General features: G+C 40.3%; 2 protein-coding genes and 1 long non-coding RNA gene across 3 annotated transcripts; 2 read left to right on the top strand and 1 right to left on the bottom strand.

The window, feature by feature from the left end:
* The first annotated feature begins 1,205 nt into the window (after nt 1-1,205).
* On the top strand, nt 1,206-3,835 carry ctsll (cathepsin L, like). Its single transcript, XM_077241103.1, has 8 exons — nt 1,206-1,223; nt 1,580-1,715; nt 1,824-1,946; nt 2,102-2,254; nt 2,368-2,592; nt 2,747-2,915; nt 3,067-3,184; nt 3,297-3,835. The coding sequence occupies exons 2-8, from the start codon at nt 1,593-1,595 to the stop codon at nt 3,394-3,396; spliced, it is 1,011 nt and encodes a 336-aa protein (XP_077097218.1). The 5' UTR covers nt 1,206-1,223; nt 1,580-1,592; the 3' UTR covers nt 3,397-3,835.
* Nucleotides 3,836-5,196: 1,361 nt separating this feature from the next.
* On the top strand, nt 5,197-19,267 carry LOC143748863 (uncharacterized). Its single transcript, XR_013206843.1, has 2 exons — nt 5,197-5,305; nt 17,325-19,267. It is a non-coding gene; the product is annotated as an uncharacterized LOC143748863 (long non-coding RNA).
* A 188-nt stretch (nt 19,268-19,455) lies between these two features.
* znf703 (zinc finger protein 703) lies at nt 19,456-23,269 on the bottom strand. Its single transcript, XM_077241101.1, has 2 exons — nt 22,518-23,269; nt 19,456-21,746 (listed from the first exon to the last, which is right to left on the bottom strand). Exons 1-2 carry the CDS (start codon nt 22,773-22,775, stop codon nt 20,226-20,228), a joined length of 1,779 nt encoding a protein of 592 aa, XP_077097216.1. The 5' UTR covers nt 22,776-23,269; the 3' UTR covers nt 19,456-20,225.
* Nucleotides 23,270-23,800: the final 531 nt, after the last annotated feature.

Below are 23,800 nucleotides of genomic sequence, written 5' to 3'. Positions count from 1 at the left end.
ACCTAATTAATCATGCCGTCACACAATGCAGTCATTAATACCTAATACAGGTAAACACATCTCATGTCACTGCTTCCTATTCAGAAATGAAAAGATAACAAATAAAGAGGTTTTGTACAAAGAAACATAATAAATTATATGGCGTGATGCAAAGCGAAACCGGTAACATCGGGTGTCTTTTAGGGTCTAACCAAGGGTTTTGCCATTGTTAAACTTTACTGGCAACTAAATTCAGATTCTCACTCCATCAAACATCAGATCACAGATTTCTTTTAAGTTTGATTTTTCTGCTATGTTTCTACTATGTTGAATGCAGGAAATATCAGGTTGTGCAGTGGTTTTTGCTAACTGTCAAAGGTTTGCGTTTAATGATTTTATTATAAACCAAATCCTTTGATTTGACACTATTTAATAATGACTCACTCAAACCATCATCCTTAGAGACTAGCACTTATATAACACTGTATTAAATAAATATTAAAAATTCATGAATCTTTTTGGAGATGTTCCTGCATGGAGATTCAGAAATACTGTAATATTTAGTAGGGTACATGTTCTTAAACATATTAAGAGCTAAAAGGTTTAAACTTAGTAAGACAATTTGTGTGCAAATTATGTCACGTGCACGTTTCTGCAACTGAAAGACCATGATCAAGCTTAGATAATGCCAGTACTGTGGCTGGTAAATGTAGTATTTTAAGAGTCATACAAAACACAAGCCACTGATTATGTTTCAAACGCTTAGCTAGGGAATTTTAAGTGTTTTCACTTTGATTATTTTCCGCCCGAGCATGTAGGGTTTGTCAGACACAGACACGCTTCTATGACAAGCACAAACAAACGTGAAAATGTACACAGAAAGAGCAAAGCACCAAACAAAGAGTCTCATAAAGACAATCATTTTTTTTAACCAGGAAGAGCAATTAAAACATATAATTACAATTAAATCGTGAACGACGATTAAAAAAAAAAACGAACACAGACAAAGCGTGTTCGGAATTTAACTTTTAATCTTGTTAGTGCAAGCCCAGTCTCAGTGATGAGTGCTGCTCGATCTTGTGATGCTTGATCACATGAATGGACGAGATTCTTGCTTCACATGATTGGCTGTAAACACTTGGCTTATCAGCACCCCCAGCCAATGAGATGACGCTTCTATGTTCAGGCACGCTTTAAAAACCACGTAAACAATGACAGTCAATCATTGCGTTCGTTGGTGCAAGGTAAGTTTATTCTTCTAATTTAGGAGTTGCTCAAATTCTATTTAGGCTACCTGGGTTTATTGGATAAATTGCCTTAGTATAAGTTGTGCATTTGCTTGTTTAAACTTAACTTTAAAATAAGCTGTCTAACTATTTTCTGGTGATGCTTAAAAACTTTGAAAGATTTATTATGCGTTGTATACATGTGGCTTTGTTACCTGTACAAGTTCAGCGTGTTCGTAACATGGAATAGGCTAACTATTGGAATGTGCAGAGGGTTTGCTCCTTGTAATTGGATAAAAGTTTATTGCTGTAGTCTGTTTAAGTCACCTCTGTGATATTCCTTTTAAATTGAGTCTTGTTTTCTTCTGTTACAGGCTTCCAGGCAGGATGATATTTGCCTCGCTCCTCACGCTATGCATGAGTGCAGTGTTTGCTGCTCCAAGCTTAGACCAGCAGTTAGATGACCACTGGCACCTCTGGAAGAGCTGGCATGGAAAAAACTACCACGAGGTGGGTAGCACTAACTAGAGCTTGTAACCAGACATCAGCTTCAACACAAAGCAATGCATGTATTTATACAGAAATTCTATTTTGCAATGGCTAAAATGTCTGCTTCAGAAAGAAGCGGGTTGGAGGAGAACTGTGTGGGAGAAGAACTTCAGAAAAATTGAGTTGCATAACCTTGAGCACTCCGTGGGCAAACACTCCTTCCGACTGGGCATGAACCAATTTGGTGACATGGTAAGCATTTTTTTTCGGTGGCATTTTGTGAATGGATCTGTTGTAAAATGTTATCCTTTTCATACTTAATCAACACTGGGATCAATTGTTACCTTTATGTCTGCTAGGCATTTTTTTTTTTAAATTAAGCATTTTATTTGCATCCTCCCTCTTAGACAAATGATGAGTTCAAACAGGCGATGAATGGTTACAGTCATGACCCCAACCGGAAGTCAAAAGGCTCATTGTTTCTGGAACCCAGCTTTTTTGAAGCCCCCCAACAAGTTGACTGGAGAGAGAAGGGTTATGTTACCCGTGTTAAAGACCAAGTAAGCAATTTATCAAACTGGTTTAGATCTTTCATTTATACTGTATCTGTTAATGTAAAATGTGCATGTATTGCTTCACTGTTTGGTAACAAATTTCTGTTTCCTGATCCTAGAAACGGTGTGGATCTTGCTGGGCTTTCAGCTCAACGGGTGCCTTGGAGGGTCAGCTGTTCCGTAAAACGGGAAAGCTGGTTTCTTTGAGTGAGCAAAACTTGATGGACTGTTCTAGGCCGGAGGGCAATCATGGCTGTGATGGAGGCCTCATGGACCAGGCCTTTCAGTATGTTCAGGACAACAATGGGCTGGATTCTGAGGAGTCCTATCCCTACCTTGCAACGGTAAGAATCAGTTGTGCTCTTTCTGATTGGAGATGCTAGTGAATCTATAGTTTGTGTCAAGGCCCCCCACCCCCTTTTTTGTGACCCAGGTATCACTGAGTATTTTTTTTTTTTATCACATGTAATGTACAATGTCTGTCTTTTGTGCTCCCAGGATGATCAGCCATGCCACTACGACCCCCGATTTAATGCTGCTAATGACACTGGCTTTGTGGACATTCCCAGTGGTAAAGAGCATGCTTTGATGAAGGCTGTTGCTGCTGTGGGTCCTGTAGCTGTTGCTATTGATGCTGCACATGAATCCTTCCAGTTCTATCAGTCTGGTAGGTGGTTGATAAACCTGAGAACAGACTAAATGTATGGTTATATAAATTGTATGCAAACCACTACTAAACTACATGGCTTGCCTTTAAACCTAAATCAAATGGACAGTCTCTTTTGTGGTTTAATTTCTTTCTAAATGTTCTACTCTAGGCATCTACTACGAGAAGGAGTGCAGCAGTGAAGAACTTGACCATGGAGTCTTGGTGGTTGGTTATGGTTATGAGGGTGCTGATGTCGCTGGGAAGAGATACTGGATCGTAAAGAACAGGTATGATTTAGCCTACTTCTGATTTCCTCTTAATATGCACAAGTTTGATTTTTGAATAACACTTAAAACCGCAGGCACAACCTTAAATGCATGCTTTGTTCTATATCTTTAGCTGGACTGAGAAATGGGGTAACAAAGGCTACATCTACATGGCTAAAGACCAAAAGAACCATTGTGGCATTGCGACAGCCGGCAGCTATCCTCTAGTATAAGGCCACTGGGCTGTTCTCTGCATTCTGGAAATGCCATTTTATTGGCCTTTGAGGTTTCTTTTAATTTCTTTTTTTTTTTTTTTTGTGATGCATTTAGTTTTTCTTTGGAACACCTGCTTTACCGTTTTTTTATTTTATGCTTTTTACAAGTCAATTTTATTGTTTTAATTTGAAACACAACCAGTATGTTTGTAGCAAGGTGTGTTTTCTTTTTTAAAGCCATCTTGGAATGCACTAATCTATCAGATGTCCCCTTCTTGATCCTGTGAACCGTTTTCTATTGTGATAGTTTCACTGTATTTGCTTCTTGACATTCTTTTGGGCAATATTACATGTGTGAACCTGGCTTGTATTTGAGTGTTACAAGAATGTGTACAAATGCTATGCTCTATCTTGATCTGTAAAAGGGGTAAATATATTAAACTTGCTTGTATGAAAAGCTATGGAGTCTGTTTCTGTACACAGGTTACATACTGGTTGCTCTCTGGTTCTTTTGTCTTGAGCTAGGGCTGTTTTTTTTAATGTGACTTTAATTCTTTTATGGAATATTGCAACATTTATTATAGGCTAAGTGCTTTTATCCATTACATGCAAGTATTTTAATGTGCCCTTGGAAGCAAAATAACTTCCCCTCCCTCCTGCAAAGACATTAACTGGTGCAGCTATGACTACTTTGTAGGCCAAAACGCAGAATCGAGTTAGCATTTAGATTTTTCGTCCTGAATTCAATGGGGTTTTGGTATGTGGTTAACACAAGCCCAATACACTTTGTTTTATTCAACAACATAAAATACATTATTACCCCCACTTTTAATTTTTTGAAGCTGTTACATGTCTTGAAAAAGTTACTAACAAGTGGCTAAATGGGACTACGGAGGCTGTCGCTGAGATTAAACGTCATGACGCCAAAAAAGTCTGATTATCTTAATGGACAAAACGTGCAAGCCTGGGTTTTTGTCCAGGGGACCAGTATGCTAATAACTGCCAGTTGGCTTACAAAATGACGTTACATCTGCACTTTTTTAAAAAAACATAACGCTTTCCGATTAATATATCACTATATTTTCTATTTTTTATTGTGACTTGATAAATAAATAAAAGAACACGTTTTTGCGTTCCACTGCATGACTTTTTAATGTAAACATGCACTATGGATGTCTTTTAAAAAAAGCGTTTTAAAAGCGCCATGATAAGTTAAAAGAAAAACCTCTAAGCCTAAAGTGTTATTGATTCTTACCTCGTAAATCTACAGTTGGATCGCAAGTTATGCGCGCGCATCTCATGCAGTACTACTACTTGTGGTTGGATGCTGTTGGAGGGAGCTAGAGCTTGTAAACAACAACCTAAGATGCTTTTCCCTTCTATCAAGAGCGTAGTTATTGAAGTAAATCCGCGTTTGTTTAGTTACACTTGGTGCTTTTAAAGTATCTGCAGTTGTCAAAAACACAATATATGTCTGTTCTTGCATTAAAACATAGAATGATAGCGTCAAAAATGCTGAGGTTAGTAATTTTGTAGTCAGTCAAATAGCATTAAACCGTTTGTTTGTCCACTGAAAAAGTTAACATTTCGTATTCTGTACAGGATTATATAACAAATTGATTAAAATGATTTATAAATGGATAGTTATTTATAAATAAAGTATAAATATAAAAATATCCAGAGAGAGTGTGCAAAAACCTAAATCACAATAAAATATACGACAATTAGTACACTCAGGTGCTTTTTACTATATTTATTTTATTATTTATTTATTTATTTATTTATATATTATATTTTATATATTTCTTTCCCTTTCAGAGACTCATTACATAACAGGGCCAGGCTGTGGAGGGAGAAAGTTCCAAGCTGGGATGTTAACGGAGATGCTCCAAGATCTGATGAAACAAGGACAGCAAGGGTACTCAATGTATGTATGCACAACACATATGTACATACGTTTGTATTTTGTTGGTTGGTGTGCATTTGGCACCCTTGAACTCAGAGTTGGTGAAAAATACATAGTAGCTTCAGAAGTTGTAGAAGTTCTTTGATTCATAAGATCATTTTTGAATCAAAATTCATCATCATTAGGCTACTTGTTGGTTATACGTGCCTAGATATTGAAACAACGCTACTTGGCTTGGCTTTGAAGTTTGAGCTGCAAGTATGAGAGGTCAGTACATGCTGTGTGTGCTTGTTAGAGAGTCATTCTGAGTCATGTGCTTAGCTTTGCCATTCCACTGCTGTTGTAAACAGCTTCTAGTTATAATATCAGCCAGCTTAAGAGTTTTTCAGCTTCATGGTTATCAAGTATTAGTCACATAAGTCATTTCTTACAGCATGTGCTTTGATTTATGTCTTGAACATTTGTTCATGATGAATTTCAGCCATGAGTCCAGCAATGATTTGGAGTTAGATTTCCATATCTGAAAACAACAACAATTCCGTTAAATAGCATGGAAAACGTTTCTTATCCATTATTTTGAATAATCACAAAGACAAAGAAAGTGTGTCAAAACGAAAAACAAAGTTGTGCAAGTAACATTTGTGTTGCAAGGGCGCCCTCTGCTGTCAAGGACTTTACTTAACATCCTATGGCAGCAAAGTGGACAGTTTGTTAGTTTGTTCTATAATGAATTATTCAGATTCTGAATTTGAAATGAGGAAGCGAACATGCAAAATTCGTATTCTAATTTAAATTTAAGGAAGTCTATTTAAAATGAACTGGAATTAAAAAATACATTTAACTGCAATAAGTGTAATTTTTATCTAGAAAGCAAAGGATCGACAAAGTTTGAATATGATGTCTTGACAAGTTTGATATGTCACCTGTAAGAAATTGCATTAATAGAAATGTATAAAATGTTTATATTTTATAAATCTATGGAAGAACACTTAAACATCTGTTGAATTTCCTGTTGAATTGTAAATTCCACTTCCTCTAATGCCTTTTTGATGTGGGGTGATGCCAATTCAATTTAAACTCCAACTCATAAATTGAAAAAGAAATAATTCTGAATTGCACCCCACCCCGTTTGTGATGCTTTGTCTGAATATTTGAAATATAACAGAAAAACAAACAATAAATCATTGCTGGCTTTTAAAATTGGGGCCTGATTCAGTAAGGATGGGAAACACTTATATATATAAAAAAAAGACTTATTGTCATGGATAGACGTTCATCACTTGAATGTTATGACAAATGATTTCTATTCCTGTCCCTTCCTCTGAACACCGCATTGCAGCTTTGATGATATAGTTGTGGTACTTTGTCTCTTTTACGGTATATTATGAATATTGTGTTTTCATGCTCAATTGCAACTTCATATCTCACAGTTGTGATTTTATTAACATTTGTTCTCACATTTGGCTCTCCAAAGAGTCATTAGACTGCTAACAGCAGTCCAAGCTACTGTTCACTAACTTAATGGAAACAACATGTTTGTTAGCTTTCAGTATAAACCCTGCCTTTAATACAGTTTAGTCGGCTGGTGGCTTCTTCTGCTCAGACTTCGGGTTAGGGTTAAGGAGGTTAGTTATGTTCACCATGTAATGAGTTTCTTAGTAAACCGAGGGAAGGCTTTTGGGAAGCATTTTATTTTTCATAATAAAAATCCCCTTTCATGACTATGAACTACTAGCATTGGATTTTTCCTCACCACTAAGGTGAAAATTCTGCAGCACCTTTTAGCATGTACAGAGTTGAACATTGGCTGCATTCAAAATCGCATATAGGTAGCGTAGTTAGGTACTTATTTAGGTACTTAATTTGAATAAGTATTTTGCAACCACTGAAAAAGTATGTTCTATTATATAGTATGAATTAGCATAGTATGAATGTAATCTGGATGTACTGCATTTGCCATCATGTTGTTATTATCATGTGACCTACCAGCGTCAGTTGAGTGAAGGCCTCATTATGCTTCTGCGTCAACTCCACGGCGTAGCTATGCCGTTCACTCCTACGGCGTCGTGGCCGTTTTATGGTTCTGCGTCAGGTTGAGTTGCATCGCGGTGCATCTGACCAATCACAGCCCTTGTGGTCTATGTCGCCTCGACGCGTAAGCCTGTTTTATGCTTCTGCGTCGAATCGACGGCGTACCCCCGCAGACCCCTCTGCGTCGCCGCGAACCGCTCCGCCGTAGCTCGACGTGCACCTCCAAAAAATTTTAACTACGCGTCGAGGCGACGCAGACCACAAGGGCTGTGCTTGGTCATATGCACAGCGATGCAGCTCAACCTGACGCAGAACCATAAAACGGCCACGACGCCGTAGGAGTGACGGCGTAGCTACGCCGTGGAGTTGACGCAGAAGCATAAAGCCTGTTTTATGCTTCTGCGTCGAATCGACGGCGTACCCCCACAGACCCCTCTGCGTCGCCGCGAACCCCTCCGCCGTAGCTTGACGTGCACCTCCAAAAAATTGTAACTACGCGTCGAGGCGACGCAGACCACAAGGGCTGTGATTGGTCAGATGCACCGTGATGCAACTCAACCTGACGCAGAACCATAAAACGGCCACGACGCCGTAGGAGTGATGGCGTAGCTACGCCGTGGAGTTGACGCAGAAGCATAATGAGGCCTTAATGAGGCCTGTAGTTGCAATTTTTGGAGGTGCACGTCGAGCTACGGCGGAGGGGTTCGCGGCGACGCAGAGGGGTCTGTGGGGGTACGCCGTCGATTCGACGCAGAAGCATAAAACAGGCTTGAGTCACTTCACTGCCATTCACGGCCTCTCCCGTGGCCTTATTGGATAGGAACTTGTCCATCGTATGCACATTTTAGAAACTCGGTTGATGTAGTCTCTTTTTTGCCTACTCTTTTATGAGGACTGTGAATTCGGACATACTACTCTTGTCACTACTGTTTTTCGCCTACTAATATAGTAGGGAAGTATGCAATATTGGATGCAGCCATTTATTGACTTGCTTTGCTTTTTAAATTGCAACAACAGCGCCCCCTTCTGGTACAGAGTGGAGTCTTCACTCCAGAGACAAAATTCATTAGAGTCAGAAAAGCAACAAAACCACAGTGGCTTGACTGGCTTGTGGCTTCATTAGCTTTTTTCTCTCTCTCTCTTTTTCTTTTAAATGTCCATCTTTTAAACCCATAGTGTCCTGTTAAATTGACACAATTTTAAAAGTTTTTTTTCTCCAGAAGTTCTGTAACATGACATCTCTGTTCTCCCATATTTACCCCCCCCCCCCCCCCATGCTGCTTTTTTATGCACACAACCATCAACAACATGGTTTGCATTGCCTTTCCATAGTAATTAATGTTGTTTAGTTTGCCCTTGAATTGATTTAAATTTCAAATCATTTTGAAGTCTACAATGCAGAAGGCTAAAGATACGCAAGACATGGGTATGCAAGCTTTTTTTCTGTTAATTTTGATTTACTGCTTTAAAATGAAATGGTGAATGTAAATGAATGATAATATTTAGACGGATTAGTGTAACAATACACCTTACACTATCAATAAGCAATAATACCATGATATTTTTTTGGTTTATATTTTTTTTTAAATTATTTTTTATTATTATTGATACTAATTTATTAAAAGAAAGTCACATCAAAATTTCTTATTTGTTTATGCATTGGTATTTGCTTAAAAAAATTGAAAAATAATTACAAAAATAATATAGGCCTACAGTAAGCACATACATTTTTATTTGTTTACTATTAACTGCTATTTGTCGTGTATTATTACATTCATCTTAAATTTAAATGATTTGTGTGATTGCCAAAATGCCTTGCTCACAGTTTCGATTGGGCACGACTGAAAGTGGTCATATCTGAATGTGTAAGTTGTTTTCTTTGTAATTTGTCCAACGATTTCCACCAATTTGACCAATTCAGGCTGATTTGTGGACCTTTTGTGAGCATGAAAGACGGTCATCATTGCATTGACAGGCTAATCGGCCAAATCTGAAACTTAACACCAGTTGTTGCTTTTGGAACATATTAATTTAGAAACGATAAGTGCTTTACACATTATTTGTTTTTGAGGTACTGCCTCCCTCAAAAAAAAAAAAACCCTTGATGTAAATATTACACTTTACATCAAGGGCTTTTTTAATATATATATATTATTTGTGTGTTTTTTTTTTTTTTGGTACTGTACATCTCCCACTGGATGGCAGTAAGTAAAATCAGTGCATGTGTTTGAGACACCACAGACCTTGTCCTGTAGGCCGCTGTGACCTTTATATCTTGGAACTAAAGTTGGGGAATGTCTAATGACTGCAATCAAAACTACTCAAACCTGAAGTATGAACAACAACACGAGCTGCCTGAGAAACAGCCGACGTTGCCAGCAGTGTTATAGGCTGTGCTCCTCGACTGCGCAATAAATATGAAAACTCTGACCTGTGCTTTTGTGCGGCGGTGGCAAATTTAGCTACATTGGGCTTCTCTTAAATGGAGCGGGGAAAAATAACTGGAACACAATGAGGGAAAAGAAGTTTGTCAGACTTCATTAAGTATCAAGGGAACATCGCTGAAACTGGCAACGCAAAGCGCACCGGGGCCGTGTGCCATTAATCACGTCTGACAAGGAACCGGAGCAGGGGGCGTAGGGAGGGAGCGCAGTACGTGGGTGCCGCTGCCAGCGGCTCTGTTTATGATTACTGCGAGGGGTCCTGACTAAGCTAGCTGCCCGAAGAGGAGTGGAGCAGAAACCCAAGATCAGGAAAAAGTCAAAGTCAAGGAGCTCTCATCCAGCATTACTCCTCCTTCCTTTCAAAATGACACAGCCACCAATATGATTAGACCAGAGCGCCGACTATCCTCCAAACAATTACTAAGCATCGGAGCAGAGTTGAAAAATTGAATGGCGTAGAAAAACGGTGAGATATTGCCTTTCAAAGCTAAGTCATCAGTATATAAAGGTTCGCTCTACTTTAATTTTCCATTGTGCAGGCTTGTATAAGGGGGAGGGGTAGAGATGGGGGGAAAAGCCTGCCGACTGCAGCTTCATCTGTGTTCTCCGTTTTGTAAGCTCTCGCAGCAAGACCGTGTCTTTCCTCCTTTCCTTGGTCTGCCACCCCAGAAGCAGAAAATAAATGGGAGTGAAAGAGGAGGAGAAAAGAGGGCCTCTGACTGGTGGAGATGGAGGCCTGTGTTAAGTGCTGTGCTTGAAAGCACGTCTGGCCTCATTAGATGTCAGTTGTAACAATACTGAACTGGCAGCAAGGACTGCTGTGAGTCTCACAACCATAAATCACACTCTGACAGCTCACTGACAGGGCTGGGAACCGGCACACATGCAAACACTGACTTCTCTCTCTCTCTCTCTCTCCCAGCCGCACATTCTCCTTTTTCTCTGACGCCCAACGTCTTTCTCTCCTGCTCTTTTCTTTCTCTCTTGCACTTAATCCGTGCACAAAATGAGCACTGCAGTTGTTTTGTTTTTCCTTAAATAAAAACATTGTGTTTTTGACACGCATGCATGTTCTTAATGTGCGTGTGAGTCTGAAGCAATGGGCAGCTCCCGCCACTGTCTGCCCGTGTCCATTAGGCTGACATGTGATGGTGTGTGTGACATTGCTGCTGAGGAAGGAAGCAAGAGAAACAAGGCCTGTGGGTCATTAATCACTACTCCCTCTGACACACACAAACAGAGCTTGCTAGGGCCTACACACACACACACACACACACACACACACACACACACACACACACACACACACACACACACACACACACACACACACACACACACACACACACACACACACACACACACACACACAGCTGTCCTACTCTCAGCACTTCAGAAACATTGACTTCTCCTCCCAGTCTTCTCACCCGTGCCCTCCATTAACTCCCTCCCATCCCACTTGTTTTCTCTCTCTGAGCTTTTTTCCTTGTCATTCTCCCTCTCTGACATGATTTATCTTCTCACAAACATATTGAGGTATATGTTCATCTAGATATCGCTTGGAGAGTTTGGGACTGCTGGTTAACTCTCCCTTTCCTCCTTTCATTTTTCATGTCATCATTTATACTGATTGTTGGTAATTTAGCATGCCTATAGGTTCTTCTTGCCATCATATACTTATAGGTCTGACTGATAGAAGCAGATTGATGAATGTTGTGTAGTATGTGTGTCAGTGTTTTACTGGCCAGACTGATATGGCTCATACTCTTACTCTATACTAGAAAAGAGAGGTCATAAGGAGACCATGCAGCCAAAAAAGCTGAAACAAAATAATTACAAGGTGAAAGTAAAAACAACAGCCATTAGTTGTTAAAAGTTAAGTTTCTTGCTGCTCAAGGTCTGTGTTATTTTATTCTCAATCATGTTCATGGATATTGGATATAAATTATTAAATGCTCATTCCCTCTATTTTTACATTTAGATTATACCTTAGCTGTAATCTAACGCTCACTTAAATGTAAATGTAACAAATCTTAAAACATCCATTCATCCAAATATCTATTTTTCATACTCTATATTGTAATGTTTTCTGTCTAATTTCACTTTTAATTATTAAATTAAATTTTTTAGAAAAATTAGCAAAGACTTCTCATATCAGCCATTTGACGGTTAATGGCCCTAACATTAAAATAATTATTAGGTTGTTTGTGCCACAATTTTGAAAATTTAAAATTTTCAGTGCATCCCTATTCTGTTGAGATCTTTACAAGTAACTTTCAAACTATTAAAAAAAAAAATTGAGTAATGATGCAATGGACAGTTGGATGTGGGACAAAAGAAGATGGTTCAACACTGGTAGGTTAGTGGCAAGCTAATTTTCCTCTAACATGTGGTTTGAAAAAAACTGTAACCATTGAGTCTAAAGAAGACCTCCCATCACAGACCAATAGCTCTATAGTCCATACAGGAATTGTTAGCCTGTCTGCTTTCCTGATGAATAGCTTGCAGACCAATTGGTTTCCAATACTGTCAATGAGACAATGGCTTATGAATGTGTGCTCTGTGCCATTATGCCATAGAAACCTTAACCAGTAGCAGCGTGAGTGTGAGTGTGCATGTTGTAACTGCCACTCTTTAAGGTGAGCAAAGTGAAATAGTCAGGTATCAGCACTTTAGCTCCTGCCTGGAGGAAAATCATTCACTTCTAAGGTCAGCTGTCTCAAACACACACACACACACACACACACACACACACACACACACACACACACACACACACACACACACACACACACACACACACACACACACACACACACACACACACACACACACACACACACACACACACACATTCACACGCGTGTTGGGTTTTCATGTTTTATGGGGACTTTCCATAGACAAAATTATTTTTATACTACATAAACTGTATACTCCCTACCCCTAAACACAACCCTCACAGAAAACTTTCTGCATTTTTCATTTTCAAAAAACATAACTCTGTAGGATTTATAATGTTTTCCAAAAAATGTCCCCACAATGAAGGGTTTACCCCCCCCCCCCCCACACACAAAGTCTCCCACAAACACTGTTAATAGTGGTCCGATGCTAGACCTGTTATATATTCCAAGTGGTCTGGGTGTGTATGGTAAAACAGTAGGGTTTGGTAAAAAAATAAACCAAAATTTTATGAATTAATCCAAAGTCAGATTAAATAATGTAAAATCCTGACCTTGGCCATTAGTCTTGTGTGCTCGGCTATGCGACGTGTGTGTGAGATACTATTAGTGGCGCAGTTCACCCCGACTCACCCAGAAAAAGCACAGAAGTTGTGAGAAATCAAGACTAAGAAAAAAACAACATGAAATACAATATCTGTTTGTTCTCTGAGGTGAATCTCTTGTGTTTGTTACAACGATACACTATTATTTCTTGAGTTCCGGTCTGGAGATATTCATTTTGGTGAAGAAAGTACACAGGTACTTTTTTGAGATACTTTTTTGCGATTTCTAGGCATTGTATTTTATGTTGTGTATTCATTCATCTTGATTTCTCACAACTTTTTGTGGTTTTTCTGGGCAAGTCGGAGTGAACTGATAGAGTCTCACGAATGCACACGTCACATAGCCGCGCACACAAGACCAACGGCCAAGGTCAGGATTTTACATTATTTCATCTAATTTTGGATTAATACATACAATTTTGGTTTATTTTTTACCAAACCCTACCGTTTTACCGTACACCCCCAGACCAACGGCTAAAATTAAGAAATACATTAAAGTTAAAAAATACAGTACATTTAATTCAGTTGGTTTTTCATCAAACCCTATCGTATACCCCCAGAACACGTGGGATATACGACACGTGTTGCATGGGATATTTTTTTAAACCCTGAAGCAAAAAGAAAAGAATGACATGCTGCATTAGAACAAAACCTAATTTTAATTTTAGGGTGAACTATCCCTTTAAGGTGTTCCATATGATTTGACTACATCAAAACAATAGAGATCCCTTTAGCGTTGACAGGATCTGCTTTTCTTCTTACGCTAATGACTGTTACTTCACTGCAAGTCTGTTGTGTGCTATAATTATTACCACGGTTATTTATGCCATAAATCATGCGTGGTATTTGTTCAACCGCCGCAAGTTTGGCCAAAAACATCTAATGAGCATATTTGTGAGGTGAAGCCATGCAGCCTTGTTGTTTAAACTCATTAAACTCTCTGAAAAGTGCCGAAGATAAAACTGCTGTTGTGTTGACTCGTGTGCTTTCTCTTGTCTCTCTCCGTAACATCCTGTGAAGTTCTATCGCTTAGCCACACTGCACGTCCTTCCACTACCTAACACCTACCCCCACCCACCCACTCATCTCACCTCACGGTGGCCTCACGCACCAGCACTGCCATTAATCAGTGGCCAGGATCATGTCTGCCAGTTAGACTAAACAAGAGCATTTGTGAGGATTTGCTCTCCCTCATTAATCATCTTGACAGTTTGAAAAACACATTTCCCCTTTAATGACTGTATTTGGATAATCAGGTCTGTTCCCCTCCCTGCCAGCTTCTCTCTCTCTCTCTCTTTCTCTCTCTCTCGCTCTTTCTTGCTCTCTGTCCCTCTCCTGCCTTCGGTTTTTCCTCTCCCCAAAATGGCATTGAGAACAGCTGGGTTAGCTTACCGCCAAGACAGAGAGGGCAAGGAGACCGAGTGGTTACCATCACCGCTGCTAAAAGGGAGGGGGGCGTTGAGTCAGTAAAAATAATCACATTGCTCTGGAAAACTTTTGCTCTTACTTAAGAAACCCCTGCCGCTTCTCATAACATTAACTTGGCTGTTCTGTGGTGTATACTCGCTACCACACACACACACACACACACACACACACACACACACACACACACACACACACACACACACACACACACACACACACACACACACACACACACACACACATTGACGGTCCATAAAATATCCTGACAGAGGCGGAAGGAAAATATGGTGACTAGGCCTTGGGTAAAACTTTCAGAGCCGTGTGGTATGTACAGGGTTGTCACATTATGAAGAAAAATGGAAGGGTGTTGACAAGAGTACTTTTATCTCTGTATATTTCATTAAACAAGACCTGACAGATGTCTATACCTTTATGTGCCCTTCGGTTTTGAATACGAGTAGGACATGTATTTAACCTTTAATAGTAGTACTATGTTTGTATGTGCAGAATAGGAAAAGACACTATTGTATAACTTTGTTTTAACATCACTAGTTATTTTCTGCCCAGAGTATGTCAGCTGGCAGATTAATACATGGTGTTTAATGGATTAGTTGACCTTTGGGTTTAACACATCATTGTGTCATGGTGGCACCTAACATTGCCCATTGGAAGTTTATAAATGATGTCGTACAGTCCACTTAAACCTGGACTGCACATGACAGCAGTGTTTAAACATTATGACAATGTTATGCCAAGCTTGAGGCTGGGGGCAGCTGGTAAAATAAACAATTACAAAGCTCTCCATATTCTACATGTCCTCATTGTGATGTTCACAAATGGCAATATAGTAGTCATTTTATTAAAGCACATTATTCTGGATTAATGTGGCCAGTTTGAATTATATGCCGATTATATATACTATTTATATATACTGACACTTTAGTGCTCACAAAGCACAACATAATAATGTCTAATTATGATATCCAATGAATCAAAGTAAGTACATAATAGAAACAGAAAACATTCCCCAGCAGATGTCACTACTTCATGCTTTAGAATATATTATAGAGGCCTTTTGAAATTATGACAATTTTCATTCTTAATATTCCTAGTTATACAGTATAAAGGCCAACACCGCACAGACACGTTTGTTGGGTTTTGCCAGATCAGTGTGTCGGCATCTGTTGGCGTTGGTTGGGGTTTGTTTTCACCCGATTGAACATGTTCAATCAGCGTTTGTCAGTGACTGTTGGGGCAGTGTGAAAATGACTGTTATTTTTTCATAAAATTCTAAATCCAACGGCCAACTATCTGTTGGTGTTTGTTAGCATTCATCTGTGCGGTGTGAAGTTTTAGATGCATATAAAATATCCCTTGAAAAAACTTCTTTTTTACTCTTTGTTGATGTATTTTCTATTAAATTTAGGAAGATTGGCCTCCGGTACATATTAAATGGACTATTTAATTTCTCAGACGCAAAAAAAATAAAAAAGGTGTATATCTGAAGTATTTTTTTTAGGAATACAGCAGCATATACACTGATGTTCAAAAGATTGGTACAGTAAACATTTTTCAAAAGAAATCAATAATTTTAATCAGCAAGTATGCATCAAATTGATCAAAAGTGAGTGTAAAGATTTCCAAAGAAATTCCTTTTCAAATAAATACTGTTCTTTTGAACTTTCTATTAATCAAAGAATCCTGAAAGAAAAGTATCACATTGTCCTCAAAAATAATAAGCAGCACTGCTGTTTTCTACATGTAATAATAAGAAATGTTTCTTGAGCACCAGATCAGCATACAATGATTACATTTTCAGAATGATTTCTGATTATTGACACTGAAGACTAGAGTAATGGCTGCTGAAAATTGATTTTTTTTTAAATAGAAAATATATATGTGAATGTTCAAAAAAGAAAACATTATTTTACATTGTAATGGCATTTCACAATACTACTCTTTTTACTGTATTTTTGATCAAATAAATGCAGCATTGATGAGCATAAGAGACTTCTTTCAAAAACAAAAAAAGATCTTAATGACTCATATGAATGCATATAGAGGAAACATTGTAGAGGAAGCATGAGGTAACTGAAACATTTTCCTAAGTAGAACAGGAAAAGGTGCTGTCACTCTGGGCATGACTCGGAATCAATCTTAACCCCACCATTCCGGTGCCAAGGCACGATTTTTCATGCGCACAATGTTCGTGACATTCGGTGCCGTGCTCCCCCAGCGTTTACAAATGGAATCCAGCTGTAGCGGTGGAATGCGTTATTAGTGGTTAGCCATAATTGCAACACACTCGTTTGCCTGCGTTGTCAGGCTGTCGTCACACATGCACACGGTTTCGCTAGACAAATGGGGATGGCTAAGAGATCACTGGGCAGAGGTGCGCACCGCCACAATTTTTGTTGTTGTTGCTGGCGGATGGAGCGGTATTTTGTGATGTGGTTGATGTGATTAAGAGTCCCGTGGAAAGTCCTGAATGGATTTTTTTTAGTCATGAAGCTGAAGCAGTTGTGTGATTGATTGCTTTATGAGCTTGAGGAGTGTGTGAGAGAAAGAGAGCGGTCTGGTCTATATCACCGTGACAAACAGTCATCAGAGTACTCATGCGGTAATTAACAGAGTGTAATGTATATGGAAGTTTGCGAAGGGAGAGAGAGAGTCTGCATTAGGCTAACATAATCAAAGAGACAACAAGAAAGTAACAGGAGAGAAGCCAGGGGAGTAAGAGGGTGTAGGTGAGGAGAGACAAGAGACAAGATCTAAACAGAGAGAGACAGCCCAAGAAAAAGAGTCGGTGAGGGAGGGGGTGATCTAACTCTCTCCCTTGCTCATTCTTTTTCAGGTTGGGGCTGTCAGGCTCGTGAGTTGCTGTGGACTTGGCGGCTAATTGAGGAGCAGCTCCACACCCTGTCGTCATTAATCACTAGGGCTGCCGGGCTGCCTGCCCGGGACACTGCTGTGATGGGCTGCTGCTCTCTCCCTCTCTCACACACACTCTTTCTCTCCTCAGTAGTTGACTGGACACATTGGGGGGGTCTTGCCCCCCACCACCACCCTTCTAAGCCCAGTGGGACAGCAGAGAAAGGGAGAAAGAGATCAATCAAACAGGTGTAGCCCTGCTGAGAAGACACTGGTCAGGGACTAAATTAACTCCACACCCCCACCCACACATCCATCCAGCTCCCCTCCCCTCCACAAGCAGGCGACAGAAACAGAGTGACTGCATATTGACTCAGCTGGAGCCCGGGAGACGAGGGAGAGAAAGATAAATGGCAGGGAGAGATTGATGAGGAGAAAGACAGAGAGAAGGATAGAGCAGGAATGTGATGAACGAGTGGGAAAGGGGTGATGGCAGGATTAATCCCTCACCTTCTTATTAAACGCAAAAAGTCCTCCCCTGCATTTAACCTTGCTCTACTGGCTGTAACTAATATTTGATCTCTTTTTCCCCCGTTCTTCATCAAAACCCTATTTACACGCTTTAATACACATTTTGTGTATTCTCATTTGTGCAAAAAACAAATTGCTGACTAAATTCAATGATTTATTTTTGTTCATTGCGGTTGCATTGCTTTACCACTAGGGACAACATGATCCATGTTATGTAGTTTTTAATTCTCTTGGGCTATGCCCAAATACTTTGTAACTCCATTAAATAACTTCCTCTCTGAGTCTCACAGGAAGTCATTCAAGACCATTTCTAAAATAGGCTCTAAATTTGGTGCTCAACCTCACTTTTAGATCTGAACTTCTCTTTATGTTAACAAAATGCAAGTTTAGATGCTCTCTAGTGCAGTTTATACATTATTTTTCCCTGTGAATATATCTTTTTGGTTGACTGTTTACTATTAGCAGGCCTATGTTGCGTCTTACTAAAATGTAGAGTTGGGTATTGGGAAACGTTTACCCGCAAGTGTTTATTCTCATCTCAGCTCTTCCTCCTCTAGTCTTGACCTCTTGGTTTCCCATAAGAGGAACCTTATGCTGTGTCCTTGCTGGATAGCCAGAGTTAACAGAGGCGGTGGAGTGATCTATTCATTTAATGGCCCTGTCAAGTGACACCTGTGCTGCGTCCTCTCCTGTCTGAAGTGCTAATGAACTGAGAATCTGTCTGTACGTGTGAATGTGTGTGCGTTTGGCTCATCCTAGTGCTTAACAGCATCTCAACTCATCCTCTTTCAGGAAAATGATTCTGAAGAAGAGATGCACACTCTGGCCGCTTATGGATGTGACATTAATCCTAACTTAGCCATGCAATCACATCAACAATATTGAATCTTGACCCTCTTTGTAGTACAGCATTAAGCAAGACTTTCTAAACCATAGGACACAACACACTCAGGTCAAACAATGGGGACTGCACTCCTGGGGGTCATGTCAAGCATTTGATAAATATTTCTCTATTAACAGCCTCCCATTGTCATCTTTTGCCCTTTGTGTAGCAAGGCAATCCATCAGAGTGCACTGGGAGTGAGTGCACGGCTCCCATGGGTTATTACCAGGCTATCATTGAGCTGTATTTAAGACCCAATACTCCCTTGTGCTGAGACAGCTCTTTACACAATGCTGCAGAGGCACAAACAAGCAGCAGTGACTAACACTGCACTTTCACATTAGGAGCAGAACAGTAAACAGACAGAGGACCTTATTTTGTGTTAATAGCTTGAACTAATAGGGAACAAAACTGTCAGTAGTATAGAAAGCTAAAGTCAAAGATTGGTTGCTCAAGTGAAGGCACAATGTTTTTTTTTTAAATGCCAACCAACTAAATAAAGAATATTCAAATATGCATTTATGAAAGGTCTAATTATATATAAATGCTTTTTTGTTTGTGTTTTTGTTATGAAAATGGTCAGTGTGTACGATTCTATTTCAAAGTGTGACTTATCTCATTTTTGCCCAAAATTTCATATGGGAAAGCAAGCAAGTAAGGAACAAACATGAAAGAGAAGCGAGGGACATCAACACATCTATAAATGTAATCAAGTATCATTTATTACACAAAATAAGACTTTGTTAAATGGATAGCGCTGCCATCACAACATAGTACTCTTATTTGAATTATTTTCCCCTCTCCACTTCCATCCCCAACTTGCAGAGTCAGCTACAATAGAAAATATATCACATCTTTCCGTTTTATTCTTTGAACTGTACAAGTACAAAATAATCGCCAAATCATAAGGAACAAAGTAGCTGTTGACCAAGTCATGCTAATCCGTTCTCCAATAAAGAGACAGAGTTGCACAGGTCTAATGCACAAAAGAAAGTGATGTTAAAAGAAGGATTTTGTGTCTGAGAGACAATATGTATGTCTGTTGTTGTTGCTGTGTATGATAGGAGCAACCATATTTGTACTGTGATACTGCTCCTTTGTGAAAATAATGACTGAATTTTGGCGATAAATGTTGCTTCGAAACAAAAAGTCAAGCGCTCAAGTGAAAAATAAATACACACTTTTGGTAAATTGAAAGAAAAAGAACAAAAAGAAAAATTTATCAGATAAAATAAATTGAGTTCCGCATTCTCATTAGCTCTCCACCTAAAGTTCATAAGGGTTCCCTAATATCCTAACGGATATTCAGTGTGACTGTTAATTAAACAGTCATCCAAAGCATTTTATTCCTCATTGTGAATATAACTATCCCGTGTTTTTTTGCTTCATTCTTTTTAGGCGAATCCTGCATGTTCCTGTGCTTTCCAGCGAGCTCATGCCAATATCTTTACACTGTCCTTATACTTTTAATCACTGGTACCCAAGAGCAGAAGCTGAGCCCAGTCTCTGGCCATATAGAGCATAGGGAGAATAGTAGGGCGCTGTGGCTTGGAGTGAGTGCATAGGAAGGGAATGAGCTCCTGGCAAGTGTGCCTTTCCGTAGGGGTGATACCGTGCCAAACCTAGCCCTGGTGATCCACGCAGGGAGAGGGAACTGGGAAGGGCCCCTGGGCTGCTAGGAGGAGGCAGGTGGAGGTGGCAGTTTGCAGCAGAGGAGACAGATGAAGGGTAGCCAGAGAGCAGCTTCCCATCCACACCTGGCAGAGTTGTATGCGTACGCAAATGGGCCAAGAGTTCCTCTGAGGTGGAGAAGCGTTTGTCACACGGGCCACCCACTGAGACCCAGTTACAGGCGTGAGGGAGTGTTTCACTGGGCAGCATGAAACCATAAGTATACAGAGGATGGGACAGAGACGTGGTGCCGCTAGAGGACAGAGAACTGTGGTGGAGGGAGTGGAGGTGATGGGTGGGATACATAAGAGGGAAGCCAGACTTGAGGGCAGATGACGGATCGTGAACGCAGGAAGAACAGTTGCTTCCCCCAAGATGGGGTGCATTGGGATAGGTGAGGCAGTATGGGTCCCTGCACAAACCCTGCATGAAAGAGGGAGGCGAGGCCCCTGTGAGAGGACTAGAGCTGGGGTGCTTTCCTGGAACACCCATCCCAGAGCCAACTAAACTAGATTTAGAGTGATCCAACCCAGGCACAAACTGAGAAGGATAGCCGGCATAGGCCCCGACAATAGAGCCGTGGTAGCCCATGGTGGAGGACGGGAGGGGAAAAACAGAGTGGCCCGGTTTGAAGGGAGACACAGGGGCGATGTGGCCCGCACCCAGACTGGGCTGAGGGGGTTGGGGGTCAGCCTTATGGTCAGGCTGAGGACTGCTAGAGGAACTGGCATTGCTGGAGTTCGCACTAGCACGTGCATGACTCGAGTTGGCGATCTGTGCAATGTCCAGACTTGATTTATTGTGGTCCGAATCTTTTTTCCCATTGCGATCGCCACCATTGCTGCTGCTGTCGTTCCCTGGGTCTGAACCTGCAGCTTTGGAGTCCATGTGGGTGGTTTGTAGATGTGCTGTTTTCTGTGACAGGGGAGACTGAGACTGCCGGTGTGTGTGTGACTGTCCTGATGTCTGCTGAGAAGGAGAGCTGGCATGTGGAGAGGGGGCATGAGGAGGTAAAGAGGGGCATGTCACAGCTGCAGAACCACTATTTGGCACTCTGAACCCCGTTTTATCTCCTGAGCTGTTCATCCCAGCTCCATCCTTCCGGCATTCTGATCCAGTTTTAGAGTAAGGCTTAAAGCTGGACTTGTCATCTACGTTCTGATGCTCTCCAGGCTTCAGGCTGGAGCTGGTACAGCGTCCGTCCTTGTCTCCATGGCTGCTGGAGGACAGCGATCCCAGTTTAGAGGGAGGAGGATCTGGTTTGCCAATCTGTGAGCAGGTCTGGGCAAGCAATGCTAGGGGACTCTTTTTGGCATCCAGCTATGGGGACAAAAATGACATTTTAAGTTAATTTTATTTTTCTTCTCATGAACTGACAGAAATTACCAATTCTATGGAAAACCAATTAGGCTATAGGGAATGTCTCCAATGATTGCAACATTGGCCACAATCTCACAATATTACAATCATTCTGTTTATATTTAGATTAGGTTTGAAAGTCTGACATCACCATTAAATGCTTCCGTGAAAGCTTTTACATTTTAGAATAAATTAAATAAATTGCTTTAGGTGGAATAAATTGACATTGTTGTCACCCCATATACACAAAGTACATTGTGCAGTGTCTTAAGACTTTATTTAAAAAAATAATTTCGTGTTTTTGAATTTCGAGTGCTTAAGCTGGTAGATAAACGGTGGAATTTTAAGTACGGTAAAAGCGCAAGTCAGTACAAATCAGGAAACGTGAAACCATAAAATGTTGCTTCATACTGGAAAACGGCCTCATCCAGATCCGGACTATCCTTTCAAATTGGCGCTGAATAGCATTCAGATCCTTTTGGCGAATTAAATCATTAAAACGAGGCGCGCCTGATAGAATATTTATGCTGAGAAACGATAAATCAAGTAACAAATGCGCACGAGACATGTCGATGAAATGAAACTAAAATCCTTTCGCTTAATAGAAACCCACAAACTCGGACAACCACACATATAGGCTAATTTTATACAAGTAAAATTATATATATATATATATTATATCTGAAACAAGTAGCCTAATTAACGTATGCTTTAGAAGGGAGTTACTCGTACCTCGATGCTCACTGGCGCGGAGCTGAGCGGCTGGAGATACTCGGGGTGAAGTATATGACTTGTGTGAGCGGTCAACATTTTGAGAATCCGTATAGGCAACCTTTTTTCCTGACGCGCGGGATCACAGTACGGCAGTGAGAAGATCGAGACGGTCTGAGGTCTTAAACAGGTGGGCAAACTATCGTTGTTAATGTAACGACTTTTAAGAGTCTGCTGGTTCCGTGAAAAGACTGCAAATCCAGGAGGCAGTTCGCTCATCTGGATCGGGGCTGATCAGAGACCTGTCGAGGGAAGCGACGGGGCGGGTGTCCTTCAGTTTTCATTTAGAGATATCCAGTGTTTTCAATAAAGAGCCAAACAACATTATATCCTATTCTGCAGACAGTTAAATATCCCGTTGAAACATCAGTTCTGTCTGTAGTCCAGAGAAAGAGAGCTGTTATAGTCTCTATGAAGAACGTACACTCCGTCTCTGCATCGTTCCGTTACCGAATCAGTGCTGCTTTAAACCCCCAAATGATCGCGAGTCCTTTACGCGCAAACGACGACTTGGGAAATAAGAGAAGTTTTTTATAGGCTACTTGTCGTAAAATTAAAAGAAAGAAACTACACAGCAGACCTACTGCTAAATGTTTTGTCAAATAATGGCATTCCGTTGGTCGGTGTGTGCACAACTACCTCCGTACGCATACTCTCTGCTCGTACTGAAGATCTGAGGGAGAACTTCAAAGCGCTCAGCCGCCGTCCAATCGCCTGTGTCTGCATTAGTAATAAGTGGGTAGGCACAACAGAGGCGGAGACTGTCCTCCTCTGACTCGATCCAGTCCGGACCCGCTGGCCAAGCACTTGATCGCTGTATGTCAAAACATGCAAAGACTGTGGCATGATGTTTTACCATTTATTTTATATTTTTATCTAATTTGTTACAAGTAGCCTGGTTATTTTTTGTAGTTATTCTAATCACTAGTAGCTAATGACTAGTATATTCAGTAGTAGCCCATTTTTGTTTTTACTTTTTATTGCAGTTGCAGTTGCAGTAGTAACCTTACATTTGACTTTACACTAGTGCTTATTTCTTTGCTACTCGTCACTCCAAGTATATACCCTATATTGTTTCTATTATGTTCTATTGTAAAAAGCTGCTAATTTTGACATTTCATTTAGATCTGTGGTAATATATTGATTCATAAATATATTATCTAATAATAAGTGATCCTGTTCACCCTCTGCCTCCATCATCAGTGGCGGTGGAGGGGGCGGTCCTTCATCCAGCAGTGTGCTGA

Source organism: Siphateles boraxobius, unplaced genomic scaffold (assembly GCF_051911475.1).
Source record: "Siphateles boraxobius isolate OS27281-9 unplaced genomic scaffold, OSU_SipBor_1 24, whole genome shotgun sequence".
NCBI classification, from domain to species: Eukaryota; Metazoa; Chordata; class Actinopteri; order Cypriniformes; family Leuciscidae; genus Siphateles; species Siphateles boraxobius.
This window is presented reverse-complemented; position numbering and strand designations above follow the sequence as displayed.

Bases quoted from the DNA above. Each gene is read 5' to 3' on its own strand.
- ctsll (XM_077241103.1), top strand. From the start codon at position 1,593: ATGATATTTGCCTCGCTCCTCACGCTATGCATGAGTGCAGTGTTTGCT. The intron at 2,916-3,066 runs GTAGGTGGTTGA...GTTCTACTCTAG, and splicing joins CTTCCAGTTCTATCAGTCTG to GCATCTACTACGAGAAGGAG. The intron at 3,185-3,296 runs GTATGATTTAGC...CTATATCTTTAG, and splicing joins TACTGGATCGTAAAGAACAG to CTGGACTGAGAAATGGGGTA.
- znf703 (XM_077241101.1), bottom strand. From the start codon at position 22,775: ATGAGCGAACTGCCTCCTGGATTTGCAGTCTTTTCACGGAACCAGCAG. The intron at 21,747-22,517 runs GTACGAGTAACT...TTGTCCCCATAG, and splicing joins CCGCGCCAGTGAGCATCGAG to CTGGATGCCAAAAAGAGTCC.